We start from the raw sequence: 18,106 nt of genomic DNA on the forward strand, positions 1-18,106 counted from the left end.
CTGTCAGCTCTTTTCTTACTGCTGAAATCCCTGTTACAGTAGTTGTACCTACTGTATTTACTGTTATGACAGCTGTACCTGCATTAATGACAGCTGTACTGGCTGTTTTCAGATCTGTACCTGTAGTAACAGCAGTTGCATACTCATTCCCTGCTGTCATAAAGTTGTTTTCAGCACCTATCACATCGTCCTCTTCATCTTCCATCAGCTCCTCTTCATCTTCAAACCTTACTCATGAAAGTATACGAGTCACGGGGTTTTCTCTACCTGCAATATGCTGAAAATCAGGGTTAAGTGACTTTATATTTGCAATCCACCATAACATGGCAATATTAGGAGTTGAGCAATTTATTACTTCGGATACATTTGAGCATGTCTCCGACATCCTGTTTATAGCATCAATCTTTACTGGTGAGGGCTTTCTTACATATGGTCCACACATGTGCCTAACAACTAATACTTTCTCCGCTCCAAAAACCGACTTTTCTCCTGTCACAGTCAAATGCACTTCTTCAAGATGGCTCAAAATCTTGTCACAATCAACAATATGATCAGCCACAAACCTTCTACATCGTTGCTCATTTAGCTCTTCATTGTTCTCATGGATATCACATCCTTTTATCGGCATATCATTAAGAAATGATAAGGTCAACTGAGGGATATACTCCCTTAAAACTTTATGCATAGCATTCATCATATGCGCCATTGAATTGGTTGCTCCCTTTGGAAGCGTACATATCCTAACCAATCCAAGTGGTGTCTTCATGGTAGTGATATCCTGGCTTTCTAATGCAAGGTGGAACTGATTATATTTTGAATATAAATCTCCCATAGAGTAAATTGCCTTGCCTGCAAATGCTTCTGCAAATTCATCCACTATCGGGCCTGATTCAACATTCCTTATGGTGACCTTATTAACTAGTTGTAAATCCTGTATAAATCTCAAAGAACCATTCTTCTTTGGAACAATAAACCACCGATTCTAATATGGAGCTGAAGAGGGCTCAAAAATCCACATCCCGATCTTCTTGTTTAAAGGCTCTAGTAACTTAGAAAAATATGCCCGAGGTACTGGAATAGGTTTTAAATTCCATGGCACATGAGGTATTGTAAAGATCACCATAGGTGCAGGTATGGTTGGATCAACACATCCAATTTCATCTGGCTGAAATGCAAAGGCCTTCCCATGCCTTGCTAACATTTGCAAAAAATAAGCTCTTTCTGCAAGCAAAAGAAAGCTTGTATCACCAAATTGCAGATTTTGTAAAGTTTCAGCTGTAAATTTATGTCCTACTTCATGTGGATCCCGCAAACTGGGCTGTTGAGACACTTTTTCAGCCAACCCATCACTTTTAAGTGGTAAAGGCAAAGCCAGAGGCTTAACCTTCTTTGCAATTGTTTTGTACTTTGTATCCACCCTTGCTTCAGGCCTATTTTGCAGCCCATATTGTAGCCCACAACATTCATGCTCAACAAACTCTTGAATGACTTCATACATCTCTTAAGTGTCAACATTAATAACCTCTTTTTCTGCCCTGTTTTTAGCATTAATTGCTGCAGAAATTTCAGCCATTGTATCAACATCAACCGGCCCTTAAAATAGCCTTGAAATACCTTCATTTGCAGCCATCAAACCATACGTCTTCAACTCTTTTTCAGCCCATCCTACATATTTCTTTTCAGTCCTATACATAGCTGATATATTCTTAAAATTGCCAAGACTACAAGTTATCCATTCTTTCAATCCAGACACAAACACAGTTTCCCTCTTTATTGGATGTATAATTATCTTCCTAGAGGCACTGCCATAGCCTCCACTTATATCAGTGCTGTCTAAAAACCCTTAAACTCTCGTGCATTAGGTGGCATAGGATTATCCCGCAGTCTATCTCGATTGTGGGGATGATTCACATAAACAGTGAAAAACTGTACCTTCTTTGTATTGTCTTTACTCCAAACTCGAGCATATAAAGAACCATCATCCAAGGCTTGTGTTTCTAGCCTTGATTTCGAAATACGGGATTGCTTCAGAATCACCCGATAACCACATGAATCTTGCACAAAAAAATGATATTCATCCCTAACATCTCCAGTAGTCACGGGTACATTCGAACAAGTTGCATAAAGATCCCTTGATGAATTATTTGCTACCCGCATGCGCCATCCTGGATCTATATTAATCGGCCAACCTCCATTCTCATACAAGCTGCGTGCCATAACATTGATTTCGGAACCATAATCCAAGAGAGCTATGCAAGGCATCTCTCTTTCTCCCACTTTAACAATTGTCTCTGTTGTAGTACGAGCCCAATGCGTTCGTGAATAATGACTGTTTGGAATAATATGAGCATCTTCTTCTTCATGTACTTGTTAATGGACATCCCTATTATACATAGCCTTCTCTCTATGCTTATTGCTACCCATAAGACCAATTTCAGCCACAAGCTTGCTATCTACACTCCCATTTAATCCATTTTCAACAGTAGCTTGCTCCAAATTAGCATTACATGCATCATCATATTCCCTCAGAAGTTGTTTCTCTATGTCTTTGTCAACGTGCATCGATGCTTGCAAAACTTTACCATCAAACTGTCTTTTTCGTTTCTGCATATTAATGATTGCATCATGAAATTCACGCTTTGCAATTCCAAGAACTTCGCCAAGTGTGAATTCCACTCTACTGCCAAGTATGCAATCTTTCAAGACCTTTTTAAGGTATGTGGCGGTCTCAAGATCCGATTGTAACCTATAACCAGGCTGCTTGTCCCTTTTCTTCCCTTTTTGTTTTTTTCTTGAGATATATCCTCCATAACATGCTCAGGTATGGCTTTTTCAGCCTCTTTCTGCTGCTTCATTTTACTTCGTGTTATGCGTTTAGATGGGTCTGAAGGGAAGGACCAGTAGTGTCCTCATCTCTTCTTCTTTTTTTTTCCAAAAGAGCTTCTTGATTATGAACCTCAGCCAAATAAGCATAGATTGAAAATGAATCCATTGGTGTACTCCATTCTGTTTTCCCTCGTATACTCTGACTTGCATCAACCAATTCAGACTTTGCTGTTTTTTCTTTTTCCATGCAATCTAATGCTTGGATCCAAACGTAAGATTTTACTTCAGTCATGCCTCCTTTATGAGCTTCTTGAGTCCTTTCAATTCTCAATCCATATGTGGTTGCATCTATGGCAACAAATGCTGTCCTTGTTGCCATCTCTTCCAACCTCTTTTGCATACCATCATTTTCAAAAATCGGCTCTATTGGAAGACGAGTTTCTGATGCATGTATTTTGCCATCTTTCCAAAAGACTAACCTTTTCACTTTCGCTTCACGGTAGGCTGTACAATATTGCTTTTCATGCTGTAAACTGTCACACCAAATGCATCTTCTCTTGTATCCTTCTTTGTAGTCTTTGGGCTGTTGGCCAAGGCTGTTGGCCAAGGCTGTTGGCCAACCCTTCTTTTCTACCTTAACATCCAACTTTTTGACCTTTGCATAGATTTCTATCAAATTCAGCGTTAAATCACGCATGCCTTTGATTAATTCATCCACAGCATCACCTTTAAGAGCCAGACCAACAAGTATAGCTGGTTGTCTTGTCATAGCCACAGGCACCTTGGTTGCAATTTCAGCCATCTTCTGAGCATTGGTAGGTGTGGTTCCTGCATCCCCATCTTAATTTCATCCTCTCTTTCTTTACCAACATATGCGCTGTCTCGGTTACATTAGCTCAATCTGATTTCAGCCTTGTTTCAGAAGAGACATCTTCTAACCGATCAGTCATCTTTTCCTACAAGATAGCCTTAAGAAACAAATCAATTTTCTGACTCTCCAATGATTGCTGCTTATCGTCATCCAATTGCACATATTGACTTTCAAATTCACGGAGCAAAGTTGTAGTAGTCAACCCTTTATTGGGATTTTTAATCCAATCTGTAAATGTCTTTTTAGTTACCAATCCTACATCTTCCAAGAAAAACTCCTCTCAAAGCTTTCTTAAAAGCTGCCCAATCAACATCTTTTCTATGTAACTTATCAATTTGATCATGCAATGCATGTATGGCCAAATGGGAGAAATAATGACTCTATGTATATTGTAGTACCCCATGAAACAACATCTTTTCTTTATACAACCGGATGAAGGCTGAAACATTTTGACCCTTAAATTGCTTCAAGTCCTGTTCCATTGCCTACAATGCATTCACAGCTAAGGAATCAATTCTCTTTGTTTCTTGCCGAGTTTGGATCAGTTGTTGTAACAACAACTGCTATCATCTGTTGTAAAGCATCACCACCACTTGAACCTGTAGAATTCCCCCATCTTTACACACCTGTTGCCGACTTTCATGTTAGCTTCACCATTGTTGGAGTGTTTGGGATCGAAAGTCTACCACGGGGGTAAGAGACAGTAGGGTAAAGGGAGATTCAGGGAGAGCAATTGATGAAAGAGAAGGGGTTCGAAGAAATAGAAGATGTAGAAGAATACTCATAGAGGTGAAGCCTATCAATTTATTTTTACATCCTGAGAAGATAATCCCTCAAAGACAAAAAACGTGCATCAAATAGTAGCTTCTTCTCTACTGCTTAGACCGCCAATCTGATGTTTCCGTTGGCTCCAAAAAGAGGGTAAAATATTAGGACACCTGGGCAGAATTCTTCCACATTACTCCTTTTTCCAGTTCGGAGTGTTGTTTGCTGCTTGTAAACTGCGATCGCGTGTCGTGCGATTTCACCCATCCTTCTTTTTGCATAAAATCCCCCAAAAAGGGTTGAAAGCTACTTGTTTTTTTTTAAAAAAACATGTCATCCTATTCTAAAAGTTGTCTACAACTTTTGGATATTTACAAGAAATAATATCAAAAATATCAAAAATAGGCTAAACTTGTCCAAAAATCTAGTATTTTTGAACCATCCACACTACAGACACTGACACTAATGACTAATATGGCATTGAATCTCTAGATTAATAAGAAAGCCGAATGACGATGCACTCTAGAGTTTTTCACACTGTGTCTGCGTAGCGGCATGACAACGTGATAGAGCTAAACTGCCTCATGAGCTCTAGAACAAAGAGCACGGTACTTGGCCTTCGTAGGAGATAAGGCCATGGTAGATTACTTCTTATTGCTCCGTGAGATAGCTCTTGATCTAAGAGAGAAAGTAAAACTTGTAGTGGAGCACCAGGGCTCCACATTACTCGCCCAATCTGAGTCACTCCATCTAGCAAGAGTGGCCCCCTCTCCATACATGATCGTGTAGGATTGAGTCCCCTCTAAGTAGCACAATACACATTAAGTAGTTCTCCAGTGAGTTTGAGGAGGAGTCTTCATAACAGAAGACAACAATGCCACCAAAAAAGAGATATTCAATCGAGTATGAATGAGCCGGATCAAGGATCCAATAAGACACCTGTACCTGGTAGCATCAAGAAGGGTTGGGTGCTCAACTATAGTAGCCTCGTAATCCTAAAGAATCCGTGACATAAGAGCGTAGTTCATGCAAAGTAAACTATCCCGCCAAGCACGTATTCTAGTGGATCTAGTGGGTCTGAAGGGGTCACAAGAAAGTGAGTCAAGGATGTAATATTTCAGGGTTTTTCCCCCGCCCCTCACCACATTTGAAATGGGGCTTAGGGGAGGATTAATAAAAAAGAAAAATTTATAAATTTTAATTAGAAAGCTTACATTTACTTACTTGCCACCACTTGTTCCCGTCTCGCCGCCATGCAGTTGACATCAACTGGCACTCCACCACTACATTATAGGCATTGCCCCCTCTTTTGAGAAACCCTTTACATGCAATTTTCAGTCTGCGTTTTGCGTTTTCCATTTTGCGCTTAGAATTTCACAGTGGACAATCCCAAAAAGGGAATTGGCGCCCACAGTGTGGCGCCACCCTAGACAACTAACACCCTCCCTTCGGGAGCCGCCCTAGATAGTCTTTTGCCTATTTGTAGTCTACCTCTATCTCTCATTTGATACGGCTAATTCATTCAGTCCGTCATCTCTTCTCTCTAGCCTCCCCACTACCTTCACACCCCTTCAAGAGGACATTGTGGTTCGTGGTTCATGGTTGTCTTCATCATCTTCCTTGTGCTATGGCACCCTTGTTCCCTTGTATCACATTCACTCCAAATCAGATCATCATTCCATTCTTTAAAGTTTCTTCTCTCTTCTCTTCTCTTCTCAGTGTTTATTGAGTTCACTCCGTGTTCCTCCTTGCAAACCCTAGTGTCTCGTTGATATGCTGTCTTTTGACATGGTATCAGAGCTAGATTTGCTTAAACAGTAGCAAAGATCCTCCACTCTAGTAAAGGCAAAGACCGGTGGCGGGTTTGACATCCACTTCTCTTCTTCTTCCATCAACATTCTAATTGGCGGCTGCTCCCTTCTGCGTTTGTTGTTTTCCAGCTCGTGTTTAGGGCTGTTGTTGCCACCTCCGCCTCCCAGTCAATTGGCGGCTGCTTCCTATTGCTGGCAACTGTTCTCTGTTGCTGGTAGCTTAGCCAAACTGTTGGCGGCTCCTCCTTCTTGTTGGCGGCTCAGTGAGACTGCCGGCGGGCTGTTCTCTGCTGCTAGACTGCTCACGGCTCCTCCTTGTTGCTAGTGGCTCAGCCAGATAGCTGGTGGCTCCTCCCTGCTATTGCGGCTGTTCTTCGCAAGTTGGCAGCTCAGCAAGTTTGTTGCTGGTGGCTATTCTCTACAACCTGAGAGCTCCACCATAGTGCTGTATTCTGCGTTTTTCTATTGATTACAACCTCTTACTGCTGGTTGCATCCTCCTCCCACTGGTGGTTCACTTCTAGCCCTTGCACCGCCCTCACACCCCTTGAGGCGGACATTGTAGTTCATGGTTTGTGGCCGATCTCTTCCACCTCTTTCTTCTTCAGCAAGGCACACTAGTACCCATGGCTTCTTCCCCAATAGATGACCAGTCTAGGTATTCCTATTGCGGCAAGAACGGTCATTCGACTGATGAGTGTCGATATCGACCTTTGCTCCCCACTCCCACCCCTCCGGAGTATATGCATCTTCCACTAGGCACTCCTTGTGCCACCTCTCCTTTCTGGGCTACGAAGATCATTCTGCATGAGCTATCAGAGTACTATGCTCAAGGCAATAAGACACATCCGATGCGCACTAAGTCCTTTCGAGCACATGGAGGATCCATTGGCGCTACGACCTCCTGGAGATCGTCGCAATGCCAACGGCAGTCTTTTTCCACCTATTTTCGAGTACAATGGCCACCATGGTCCATGGTTGTACAGTCCGCTCCATCGAGAGACAGTGATTGTTTGATACTGTCTCCTCGTTAGTCCGCTTCTTTGTTGAGAGACAGTAGCGGCTACTTGACTCCTTTCTCTTCTTCGGCTTCCTGGTCCGCTCCATTGAGAAGCAATGATTGTTGCCTACTCATTGCTTAGTCTGAGCCCCACCCTTCATCCTCGCCTACTCAGGTTCAAGAGGCCACCTCTGGGAGTTTTTCACCACTGAGATATCTTCTTTGGCACGAACGGCGGCACTTTCTTCATCCTCAGACATTTTGGAGTTCGTGATCCATGAGTTTTTGGATTCCCTATCTAACTCAGAGAGGGACATGTATTTTGCGTTCTGCGTTTTGCGTTTAGGGTTTCACAGTGGACAGCCCCAAAAAGGGACTTAGCACCCATAGTATGGCGCCACCCTAGAGAGCTGACGCCCTCCCTTCAGGCGCCACGCTAGACAGTCTCTTGTCTATTTATAGGCTGCCTTTGTCACTCATTTGGTATGATTGATCCATTCTGTCCGTCACCTCTTCTCTCCAGCCTCTCCACTACCCTCACACCCCTTGAGGAGGACATTGTGGTTCGTGGTTCGTGGCTTGTGGCTGTCTTTATCATCTTCATTCTGCTAGGGTACCCTTGTTCTCTTGTATCACATTCACTCCATGATTCAAATCTTCATCATTCCATTCGTCAGAGTTTCTTCTCTCTTCTCTTCTCTTAGTGTTTACTGAGTTTACTCCGTGTTCCTCCCCGCAAACCCTACTGTCTCATTGGTACGTTGTTTGTTGACACCTTGAACATCGTAGATCTAGCACATGACCCGCCATGCAACCAGACACTCGGACATGCCATGATAATAACAAGAGGGAGAGGAGGGGGAGGGGGTATGTAGGGGTCCAGCATCCAAATCTTCCATTGGAGTTAAATGATATGAATCTTCCTCTAGGGTATAGTTAGCAGCTCCTCCCTCTATTGACCTCTGTTAAGAACTAGCCTTTCGCCAGTGTGGACTGTGAACAAAACCTCTTGGGGGCACCACCCACTCTACTTGTTGCCTGCAAGTGGATGCCTACTAGTTAGAACCTAGCTGCACACAACTCTTTAGGTAGTACTAGCTCTCTAATAGGGGGGTCCAACCATTCTTGTGAAATTGTTACCTCAGTCTTCTTCCTCCTGGACTCAAGTCCTTGCTGGCAGTTAGATGCATGCTATAAAATCACCCAGTTAGCTAGCCTGTAGACCTCCGTATATACTCTGATAGTTCAAGAAGGGATGGCCTCCTAGCAAGCCCATTGGATGTGAGGGTGCTCAATGATCTCCATCTTGTCTCAATTGGGAACTTGGGAGTTTTAGACCATCAGCTAGCGGTTTATCTCTTCTTGACAGATTGGAGGCCTCTAAGTTAGGACCTTGTACAAGCTCTGCTATACCGGTAGCAAATTGCGTAGGAAGGAGGATTTGGGTGGGGTGATTTGGGCTGTTGTGAAGATCCATCTCAAGATGGCCTCCACTCCCTGCCAAGCCATGACCTACACTCTTGAAGGCCCTTCTATAGAAGAAGCATTTGTCTACCCACGTGGTGTGAGCCCACGAACCACTAGCTTGCCTAGGAGGGCTAGACTCTGATACTCAGGGTCGATAATCCCCAACCGCGGCACACCCCCCCTCCCTCTTGCCCCGGTCGCCCATGCCACCTTGGGTTGGGAGTCCTTAGACCCATCCGAACCAGCCCAAAGAAAATTCCACACAATGCAGTCGAATTGAGCAACGCAAGATGAGGAGAAACACCCGTAGGAAGCAATGTACCAGATTGTTAGAAGAAAACTTGGTTGACAAGTAGGGCCCTTCCTGCTAGGGAGAGGCGGGTTGTGCTCCAATAGGTTAGATTCCTTCTGACGGTATCAAGTACTGGGAGAAACTCCTGGGATGGGGTAATATCAAGTTCCACCTAGAAGCCAAGATAATGGACATTCTATCCCTTGCTCACCCATCTAAAACCCAAGTGGATGCCCCATTCAATGCTAGAATTTGGATTTGTGAGAAAATGAATTGACTTCTCCCAATTGAGTTTTGCACTCACAGCTGTGCAAAACACCTCCAGTGCAAGTCTCATTGGCTCCAACATCACCTCATCATCCACTACATAGAGGGCCATGTCATCTGTATACTTAGAATCCACTAGCTTTGTCTTCTCTCACTAGGAGTCTAAGGCCTCGCAAGTTGCTTACTCTTGAGCAGAGAAAGTAGGACATCACCTCTACGAAGAATAGAAGAGATTGGGGGCTAGAGGGTGGCCCTACGAGATTGACCTCTCCAAATGAAACTCATCTCTCCTCCTTTCTCCAAATACTATCCTACTGGTGGTTGACTTGTATAGTGGGGATACCCCTTTGATCCACTCTTGGGGAAGACTAGCTGTGCCATAGTACCTTTCAAGAAGTCCCAGTTGACATATCATAGACCTTCCCAAAACCTAGGAGAAGCACGACCATCCTTTGAGACCTGTGTTGCTAGTTCCCTTTCCGTGAAGGGCTCAAGGAGTGCCCATGCTATCTCCTTGGTCACACAAGGGGCGAGATACAATCCCAAACTTGCTATCTACATCGGAGCACTCTATTTGATATTGCCTCCTATTGGAAAAGCTGCTTGTAGAGGACTGTAGCAAGCTCCATCACTTACTCTCGGTTGGAGCGGGATCCCCCATACTGGTCATGAAGGCTATGGATCTAGTCTCCTGAGATACATGGCTGATGTGCTTGGAAGAACTCTCCACACATCGTGTCCATCTTCCATGCCCAAAATGCTACTGAGGTGTAGGAAAACTCCAAATGCCTATCCTCTAGGCCTGAAAGGGTTGCCTGCGCTGGTAACTCCTATGTGTGCAAAGTGAGATCACCAAATGCTTCATGGAGCAATCTTTGAATGGATGCTAGGTCTCTCTGAAGTGCCCTTTCCTCATCCAAGCACTGTTGTTGAGCCTACAGGGCCGCCAGATCTTGCTTGGTTCCCCTAAAACCTCAGCCACCTCCTTTGCAATGTGGCCACCCCCCTACTCAATCCCTGGTCTAGAGCTGCTCAATCTGCCTCCTTACCTCCTCCTGTCCATAGGCTGAGTTAGGAATGTGGCAAGAACTAGTGTCCAATGCTCAAGCAACAATCTAGTGTGAAGAGTACCAGGCAATGATCAGAGAGGGTCATCCCGGCCAGGTGCCTACTTGCCATTGTCTAGAACAACCCCACTCCTCAACATAAAACCTGTTCAATCGCTCCAAGAGGGCACCACCCAACTGCCTGTAACCCAGGAGAAATCTAATGAGCTGTCTTACTTGTTGTGGAAGGCGGGTTCCCTCCAAGCATCTCATGCTCCAACTACAAGAAGAAAGACCTTCCATGCCTCTTGCTCCTCCTCCGCCATGCCTTAGAAATCTTTCCATGGCCTTGTTGATCCTCTAAGGTCTCTAGATTATTGAAGTCACCTCCAACAATCCAAGAGTCAACCATGGAGAGATGTGCTGTAACCTCCACCTAGAAACTAGTGTGTGCGCGAACCTCTGTAGGAGCATAGATGTTGAAGACATCAAGACAAGAGTCCCCCAAGTCAAATCTTACCCATAAGACCCTTCTTGCTACAATGGTCTCATGGTCTCACACACAAGCTAACAATCTTGAGCCAATAGAAGTACGTACTCCATTCCTGTCATGGGCACTGATGGAGTGCTCCCAGTATGTGTGTGACTTGCTTGGGAGTACCTTCCCCACCCTCCTCACCTGGGCAAGGTAAGCTTATGCTCTTGAAGAAGTAAGATGTTGATCTGTCTGGCGAGGGCTGGTTGTAGCTCTTGCATGACTATCAACTTCTTGGGACCTTGTGCCCCACTATAATGGAGGTTGTTTACTTTCTAGGATGCTAGGTGTAAATGCATGGGTAAGGTTAGTAGTTGGTGAATAGGCAACTGTTCGGTGAGAGGAATTTGAAGAAGAGGAGGAACTAAGGGGCTTGCACGTGTGCTTTCCCACAAGCCTAGAGTGCAAACTCCACTCCCCCATGGTGGACTTGTGGCATACAAGGGGGGTAATAGATGCTCCTAGTTGTGCAACCAGGGTATCCATGAGCCAAGCTGAGAGACAAGACTCTGTCATTTGATAGAATTGGGCTGCCTGAGCAAGTGGCCATGCGATCACATCCATAGATAGGATCCACTGAGGAGGGGCTTGGAAGATGATACTAAGGTGTGGGACCTTTGCTCCGTGCTGCCAGTTGATGTCCATCCTACATTTTCAGCCTTTGCTGTGTTAATAATGCCAGCCCTACCTCTCCTAGCCACACAAAGACATGGTCTGCTACTTGGTCCCTCATGAGCTCCTCCATTAGAGCTAGTGTTCGAGAATTATTTTTTTGAGAAACATGTATGATTCCTATTGGACTCTTCTTGATCTGACAAATCAATAAATTTGGACATATTTTAGAAATTTACACTAGTCTATATATTCACTTGACAAGCTAAAATCTTTCTGGGTTGTAGTCTAATAGGAATTTCTCAAATCCAACCAGCTTTGCTGAGACAGCATTTTCTCAGAGAACACTGACGAGCTGTCGATGAGGCCCCAAAGTGAGATGTTAGAAGTAAGAAGGTGTAGTTCTGTCCATATGGTGGTGCAAGTAGATGGGCTTTACCACCCCTCGATTTGTGGACCCAAAGACCCCCACCTCTAGGGGGAGTGAAAACTCTGCGTAGGTTGCCACTCTCATGTATGACCACGGGCCACTGCGCAAGAACTCATCTGGGAGAAGCTGTGCCTCTCGGGGGAAAGTGTGCTGAGCTAGCACTGCTACAGAGCTAGTGGCAGTTTTTTGCTGCGGGGGGGGAGCTTGGCTGTAGACGAGGAGAGCTAATAGGATTGTGGGGGTCATCGCTCCCTATAGGAGGAGGCTGTGGCAGCTGGGGGGATGAGGCAGGTGAAGGAACAGGAGGGGGCATTGTGGATATTGGGAAAGGGGGGGGGGGGGGGGAAACTGCTATGCAGAGGAAGAGGGGGGAGGGATGGAATGTGATGCAGGTTGTGGTGGGGGTGGGTGGTCTATTGTTGTGTGCTTTGTGGGGGGGGGTGTTGGGGCCTGTGTAGGGGCTTTCTAGTGGGAACCTCCTGGTCCCTGGTCCTGTGCTGGCAGGGCTGAGGCTGGAGGATCGGCCTGTCACCTCCCCCTCTAGCGCCGTCGGACCTTGTGAATCCATCATCATCTCTTGATTTTGAGGCAAGCTTTGCCATCTTGGGGATTCGAGTCAAATCTTAGTTGTACAACAAGATTTTGGAATTGATTTGAAAAGAAATACCGCAAGGGGCGCCAAGGCTTTAGGGCCGATTGGGTGTTGGCTTGTCTCAAATTTTCTAGGGTGATTTAGCGCAAAGTGGTGAAGTCTTGAATTTCAATTTATTATTTATATTATGAATTTATTACTTTCTGTAAATTGTCTTAAATCAGTGCTATTCAAGGTTTCACCTCTTGTCTGTAAAAAGGGAGGCTGGTTTCACCAAGCCCTCAAATAGCGAGGATGGACCATGACTTGAGACGGAGCCAAGGAGGTCATTTGGTCTTGCAGTGTACTGCGTCAACTAAAGTGGTTTGAAAACGATAGATGTGGTCACCAAAGTTCGGACAGCCCATCTCCAACCCTGCTGCCCAGTAAACTAGCCAGGGGGATCCTGGAGTCATACTCTGGAGCATGACAAAGATGATGGAGGCAACTTAGATGATGATGATGTTAACCATGCCACAAGACAGAGGCGTGTTGAGATGACACAGAAGATGCAGGGGTTCAGTTGGGCCATTAGAGAAGGATAAACAGTCTAGATTTGAGCTAGGAATTTGAAATAGGTCAGAGCTTCTAGATAAAATATGATGAAAGGAATATAGCACAAGGTGCATTGCCCTAGTTTGTATAGGCCAGATACACACCAGCTAGCTTGACATTTGTTAAATGCACTTCTCTCTTGAAAATGCGCAAAGGAGTGTGCACACACATGCAATGGATTATTCTAATGTTATACAATGGCACCATCATCCAATAACAATTTGAATCTCAAAACTAAAGGAGAAAGGTTAGAGGAAATGTGAAACAAGATTAAACCATCATGATCAATGCAGTGAGGTGAATAATGAGGATACAAAGGTGCCTCAATAGACATGGACAGATTGTGATGCAAGGTTGGGGACGGGTGCCTTGGGCACAAGGAAACAGCCAACTAATGATTGTCCAAAAAATTAATGATGTTTCAATTTATGACATTTCACATTTTGTTCCATTGTATTTTCTTCAGTTACTGTTGTTTTGCATAAGAGTGGGCAGGTAGGTTTACATATGTTCTGAAAGTAGGAACAGGAGCCCTCATTTCATCACTGAGCAAAAATAAGGGTTGTCACTTATTGCTAGTTGTGCAGGTTTTGGGTTTTGCCAAAATCTGTAGATCTGATATGTTCTCTGTTTACAGTCCATGGAATACTTACTGCGGTGTAGGGAGGATCATGATAACATATCTCCCAAGGAATTCTTTTCATTCCTTGCAGACTTTCAAAAAGCATCCAGGTTTTGCATATTTGACAGTATTCTCTGCAGCTTTTGACTTTCATCTTGAAATCTGGAAATTTAGAATGAATAGAACATAATTGACTTTGAACTCGGGAGTAGGAAAGCTAGTCGGTAAGTTGATCATTTACTGTAGGTTGTTTATGTTGATTCTTCACTTTCTTGACCATCAATATTTAGGCAAAACTACGTTTGGAATTATGAAGACTTGAGCAGTATTTATTTTGAGCAGGTTTTTTTTTTTTTTTTTTTTTTTTTTTTTTTTTGGATTTCAAGAAGGGGAGGGGAGAAAGGGGAAATTGAAGAGGTGTGCATTAGAGATTAGTGCATTTTTATGTCTCTCAAGTGCTGTCATAGGCCACAGATCCCTATTTTTGTGCTTTTTTTTGGGGGGGGGGGATTATGTAAAAAACAGAACAACAAAAGAGACAAAGATTGCTCAACACGGTGCAGTCTGCACCACAAGGAACAATTGTCTCAACCATGAGGGTGTTGTGAAGTGAGAACGGGTGTTGTGAAGACTAGGTGGATGGATGATAAAAGTTTGCAATCATGTGTTGCCATAATGACTAACTTCCCTAACATAGGCAAACACACCTGAATGACTTAAGACTTTCCAAAAAATAGCATAGCAGACCAAAGTGAAGAGAGATAAAAATTGGACAGAGCTCCTAATATAATTCATTTACTCAATGCATGTTTCAAAAGCGGCAGATACTAAGAGCCTCGACTTTTAAAACTTTTCAAGGGCATTTAGTCCTTATCATCTTAAGACATCATGCTTTTAAAACTTTTCAAGTGCATTAGCTTTTGTATAAAATGCTAAATGCTTGTAAATCCAACTGGCCATTCTATGAAAATCCTAATATCTTGGAAAATAAGAAGCCCAAACAACCATTTTCATGTGAAGTAGTGGAAACTTGACCACCTCCTTTTCAAGGGCATTTAGTCCCTATCACCTTAAGACACCAGGCTTTTAAAACTATTCGAGTGCATTAGCTTTTGTATTAATTGCTAAATGCTCGTAAATCCAACTAGCCATTCTATGCAAACCCTAATATCTTGGAAAATAAGAAGCCCAAACAGCCATTTTCATGTGAAGCAAGGGAAACTCGACTACCTCCTATGGTCCTTCAAGGGAGAAACATTGTACACCCCAACCCTAGTAACACACATTTATGCTCACCTAAATTAAGATAATAATGGTTTGTAAAAAGAATTCGATTCTCTTGTTACTTAGACTTGCTTTAGAATCTTGTAGCAATGTGGTTTGTGTGATCGAGATGACATTGAACCTTTATATTGTTTTCACTTAATCAATAACCAAGTACTAAAATGCAAGAGGGAAAATGGACAACATACCAAGGTGGACAAGTGTAGGTCTGAACAAGGACCCCCCTCCATGTGTTTTCAACATTCATCTCACTTCTATTTTTGCTACCACATGCCTTGCAACATCATGACTATATGTTTTGCTCCATATAAGACCTCTTATGTATGACTTGGGCTTTTGTATTCTTCCCTGTTAGTGCTCCTCATCATGAATGACTAAGAATCAATGATTGGAAATTTGCCCTCTCACATCCTAGTTACTCACTTTTGGATTTGGAATCCGATCGTGTTTCTTCTCCTCAATTGTCTCATGTATAGTCAATCATTTTGGCCCTTGAGGTGCCTTTTACATCCTCCATCTTCTTGACCACATCTATCTACATTGACTTGGTCCCTTTCTACATGGCCCTTGAGGTGCCTTTTACATCCTCCATCTTCTTGACCATATCTATCTACATTGACTTGGTCCCTTTTTGCATGGCCTTTGTGGGTGCTTTCGATTCTCTATGGATCTTTTGTTGTGTTGTTGACCTCATCAAGGTTCATTAGCATCTTATTGGCATTTTCCATCCTTCATGGCACTACTCGCTTGCCTTTATGCTCTTGATTTCTGCCTCATATTGTAAAACCAAAATTTTTCTAGTCTTGGCCTTTTGGAGGGGTGCAAGTGTCTCTCATTGTTCATCAATCTACTGGTTAATGGCCCCTTGATTTTCACATAGGAATTGCACAAATGGAACCACCTATTGGCCAAATGTTGCCCCAATTCATGATGGATGGCCTGGCATTTGAAATCCTTGTCAATTCCAAGAATGTCAGGTACTGATTTCAATGTACGATGCCTTCTCTTGTTGGCATGGGTCCCAAGGTGGCTACTTAACCCTAATATCTGCAGAAATTTAGGGTTAATAGCAAATATCTCTCAACTATCCAAATTTGGTTGAGATTTGCTCAAAATGGTTAAGATCTCTTGAGAATGGGTTGAAGAAGGTGAGAGAGCCAAGATGAGAGAGAAATCTAATTTTCTTTGCGAGAAAAACCCTAAATTCTGCCTGTTGCCTGCTCCAGCCTGCATTTAATGTAGTCAGCTATACTGCGAAATACCTCCAGAATGCTGTCACCTAATTACCAATGCTATTTTCAGCCCTTGGAAGGTGACTCCTTGCTGTCCCCTCCTTGTTGAGGTCCCCAAATGGCTGTCTTTTGCAGCAAATTGCTATTCTCTGATTAGAAAATGGACCAACATCTCTCTCTCTCTCTCTCTCTCTCAGTCTTCCAAGCTGTAAACTAACTGAATGATGAAGGGAGGTGAGCCCTGAAGTGGAAGCATGAGCAGGAGCAAGAGTTATGATGGAAGGAGCAAAAGAGCAAGAGAGAGAGGCTCCAAATGTGGGAACTCCAACAGTCACAATGCGTGACCGGTCTTCCCTTTATTCAAATGTCACTGAAAGAATAAAAAATGAAGTGACAATGATGGGCGTTGGCACCTGCAGTGTGCAATTGCAGGCATTGCCAATATAGCAATACACAGGCGGCTAGGCAGAGGCGCCTTTATCTCCAACAACCTCCCATAGGATGAGGAAAGACATCATCTCATCCTATGTCCATCATCTTCCTAAGGAAGACAAAACACTCTACTAAGAAACCTTTCGTGAGTAAGTTTGTAGAATTTTGATCAGTTGAGATCTTGACAAGATCAACAGTCCTATCCTCAACGACCTTACGAATAAAGTGATACCTCACCTCAATGTGTTTCGTCTTCACATGGAAGATCGGATTCTTGGCTAGTTGGATAGCACTCAGAGAATCCGAATGCAATTTAGGGATAGCATCTGTTATACCAAGGTCAGCAACTAAATGGCCTAACCAGAATCCGAATGTGTCATACCAAGGTCAACAACTAAATGGCCTAACTAGATTGTCTCCTTACAAGCTTCAATGGGTGCAACATACTTGGTCTTTGTAGTGGAGAGAACTGCATTTTTACACCCTGGCCATCTATGAAACAACACCTCTAGCAAAAGTGAACACATAGCCAGAAGTGGATTTCCTATTGTCTGCATGTCTTGCATAGTCAGAGTCAGTGTATCCCACGACTCGTGTATCTTGTCTGCCATAACAAATGTACATATCAGCAGTGCACTTCAAGTACCTTATGATAGATTTCACAACATCCCAATGCCTCTTGCCAGGTGTAGCCATATAACGTGCCGTAACACCAACTGCAAAAGCAATATCTAGACGGGCGGCTATTATGGCATACATAAGACTACCCATTGCGGATGCATAGGGAATCTTGGTCATCTCGATCTTCTGCTCATTTGTTTATGGACAATCGGCCTGTGATACCTTCACATGAGAAGGCAATGGACAACCAATAGGCTTCACATTCTGCATACGGAAGCACTCAAGGATTTTATGGATATACTCATTCTGTGAGAGATAGAGTAGTCCCTGAGACCTATTACATGTAATGCACATACCAAGTATATGAGAGGCCTATCCCAGATCTTTCATCGCAAAGCTCTTTTTGAGCTGAGCCTTAAGAGTATCTAGCTCATCATGAGCTTTCCTTGCCAAAAGCACGTCATCCACATAGAGTACAAAAATCAATAATGAACCATTATAGGCTTTTTTCATGTACAAGCATGGATCCATAGCACTATGACTGTAGCCTTGTGATTGCATAAGAGCATTGAACGTGTAGTACCATTCCCTAGGTACTTTTGCTTTAGACCATAAAGACTCTTCCTCAATTTGCACACCAGGTGTTCCTTACTAGGCTCTACAAAACCCTTAGGCTGCTCCATATATATCTCATCATGCAAGTCCCTATGTAAGAAAGCCGTCTTGATATCCAATTGATAAAGATCCAAGTCAAGTTGTGGGCAACCAAAGCTAGGACTAAGCACAGGGTAGTCATCTTGACCAGAGG

General features: G+C 43.5%; 1 protein-coding gene across 4 annotated transcripts in view; it reads left to right on the forward strand.

Annotated features, from left to right (window-relative positions):
- The window catches only part of IPT9 (isopentenyltransferase 9), a 245,849-nt gene that overhangs the window by 146,934 nt on the left and 80,809 nt on the right, over positions 1-18,106 (forward strand). For all 4 annotated transcript variants that reach the window (XM_087684903.1, XM_087684901.1, XM_087684904.1 and 1 more), the window contains exon 8: positions 13,745-13,839. In XM_087684903.1, coding sequence (XP_087541029.1) covers positions 13,745-13,839 — 95 coding nt within the window. The remainder of the gene's footprint in view (positions 1-13,744; positions 13,840-18,106) is intronic.

Source organism: Lygodium microphyllum, chromosome 9 (genome assembly GCF_053477565.2).
Source record: "Lygodium microphyllum isolate KBCC chromosome 9, Lygodium_microphyllum_v1.1.10, whole genome shotgun sequence".
In the NCBI taxonomy this organism is placed as follows: Eukaryota; Viridiplantae; Streptophyta; class Polypodiopsida; order Schizaeales; family Lygodiaceae; genus Lygodium; species Lygodium microphyllum.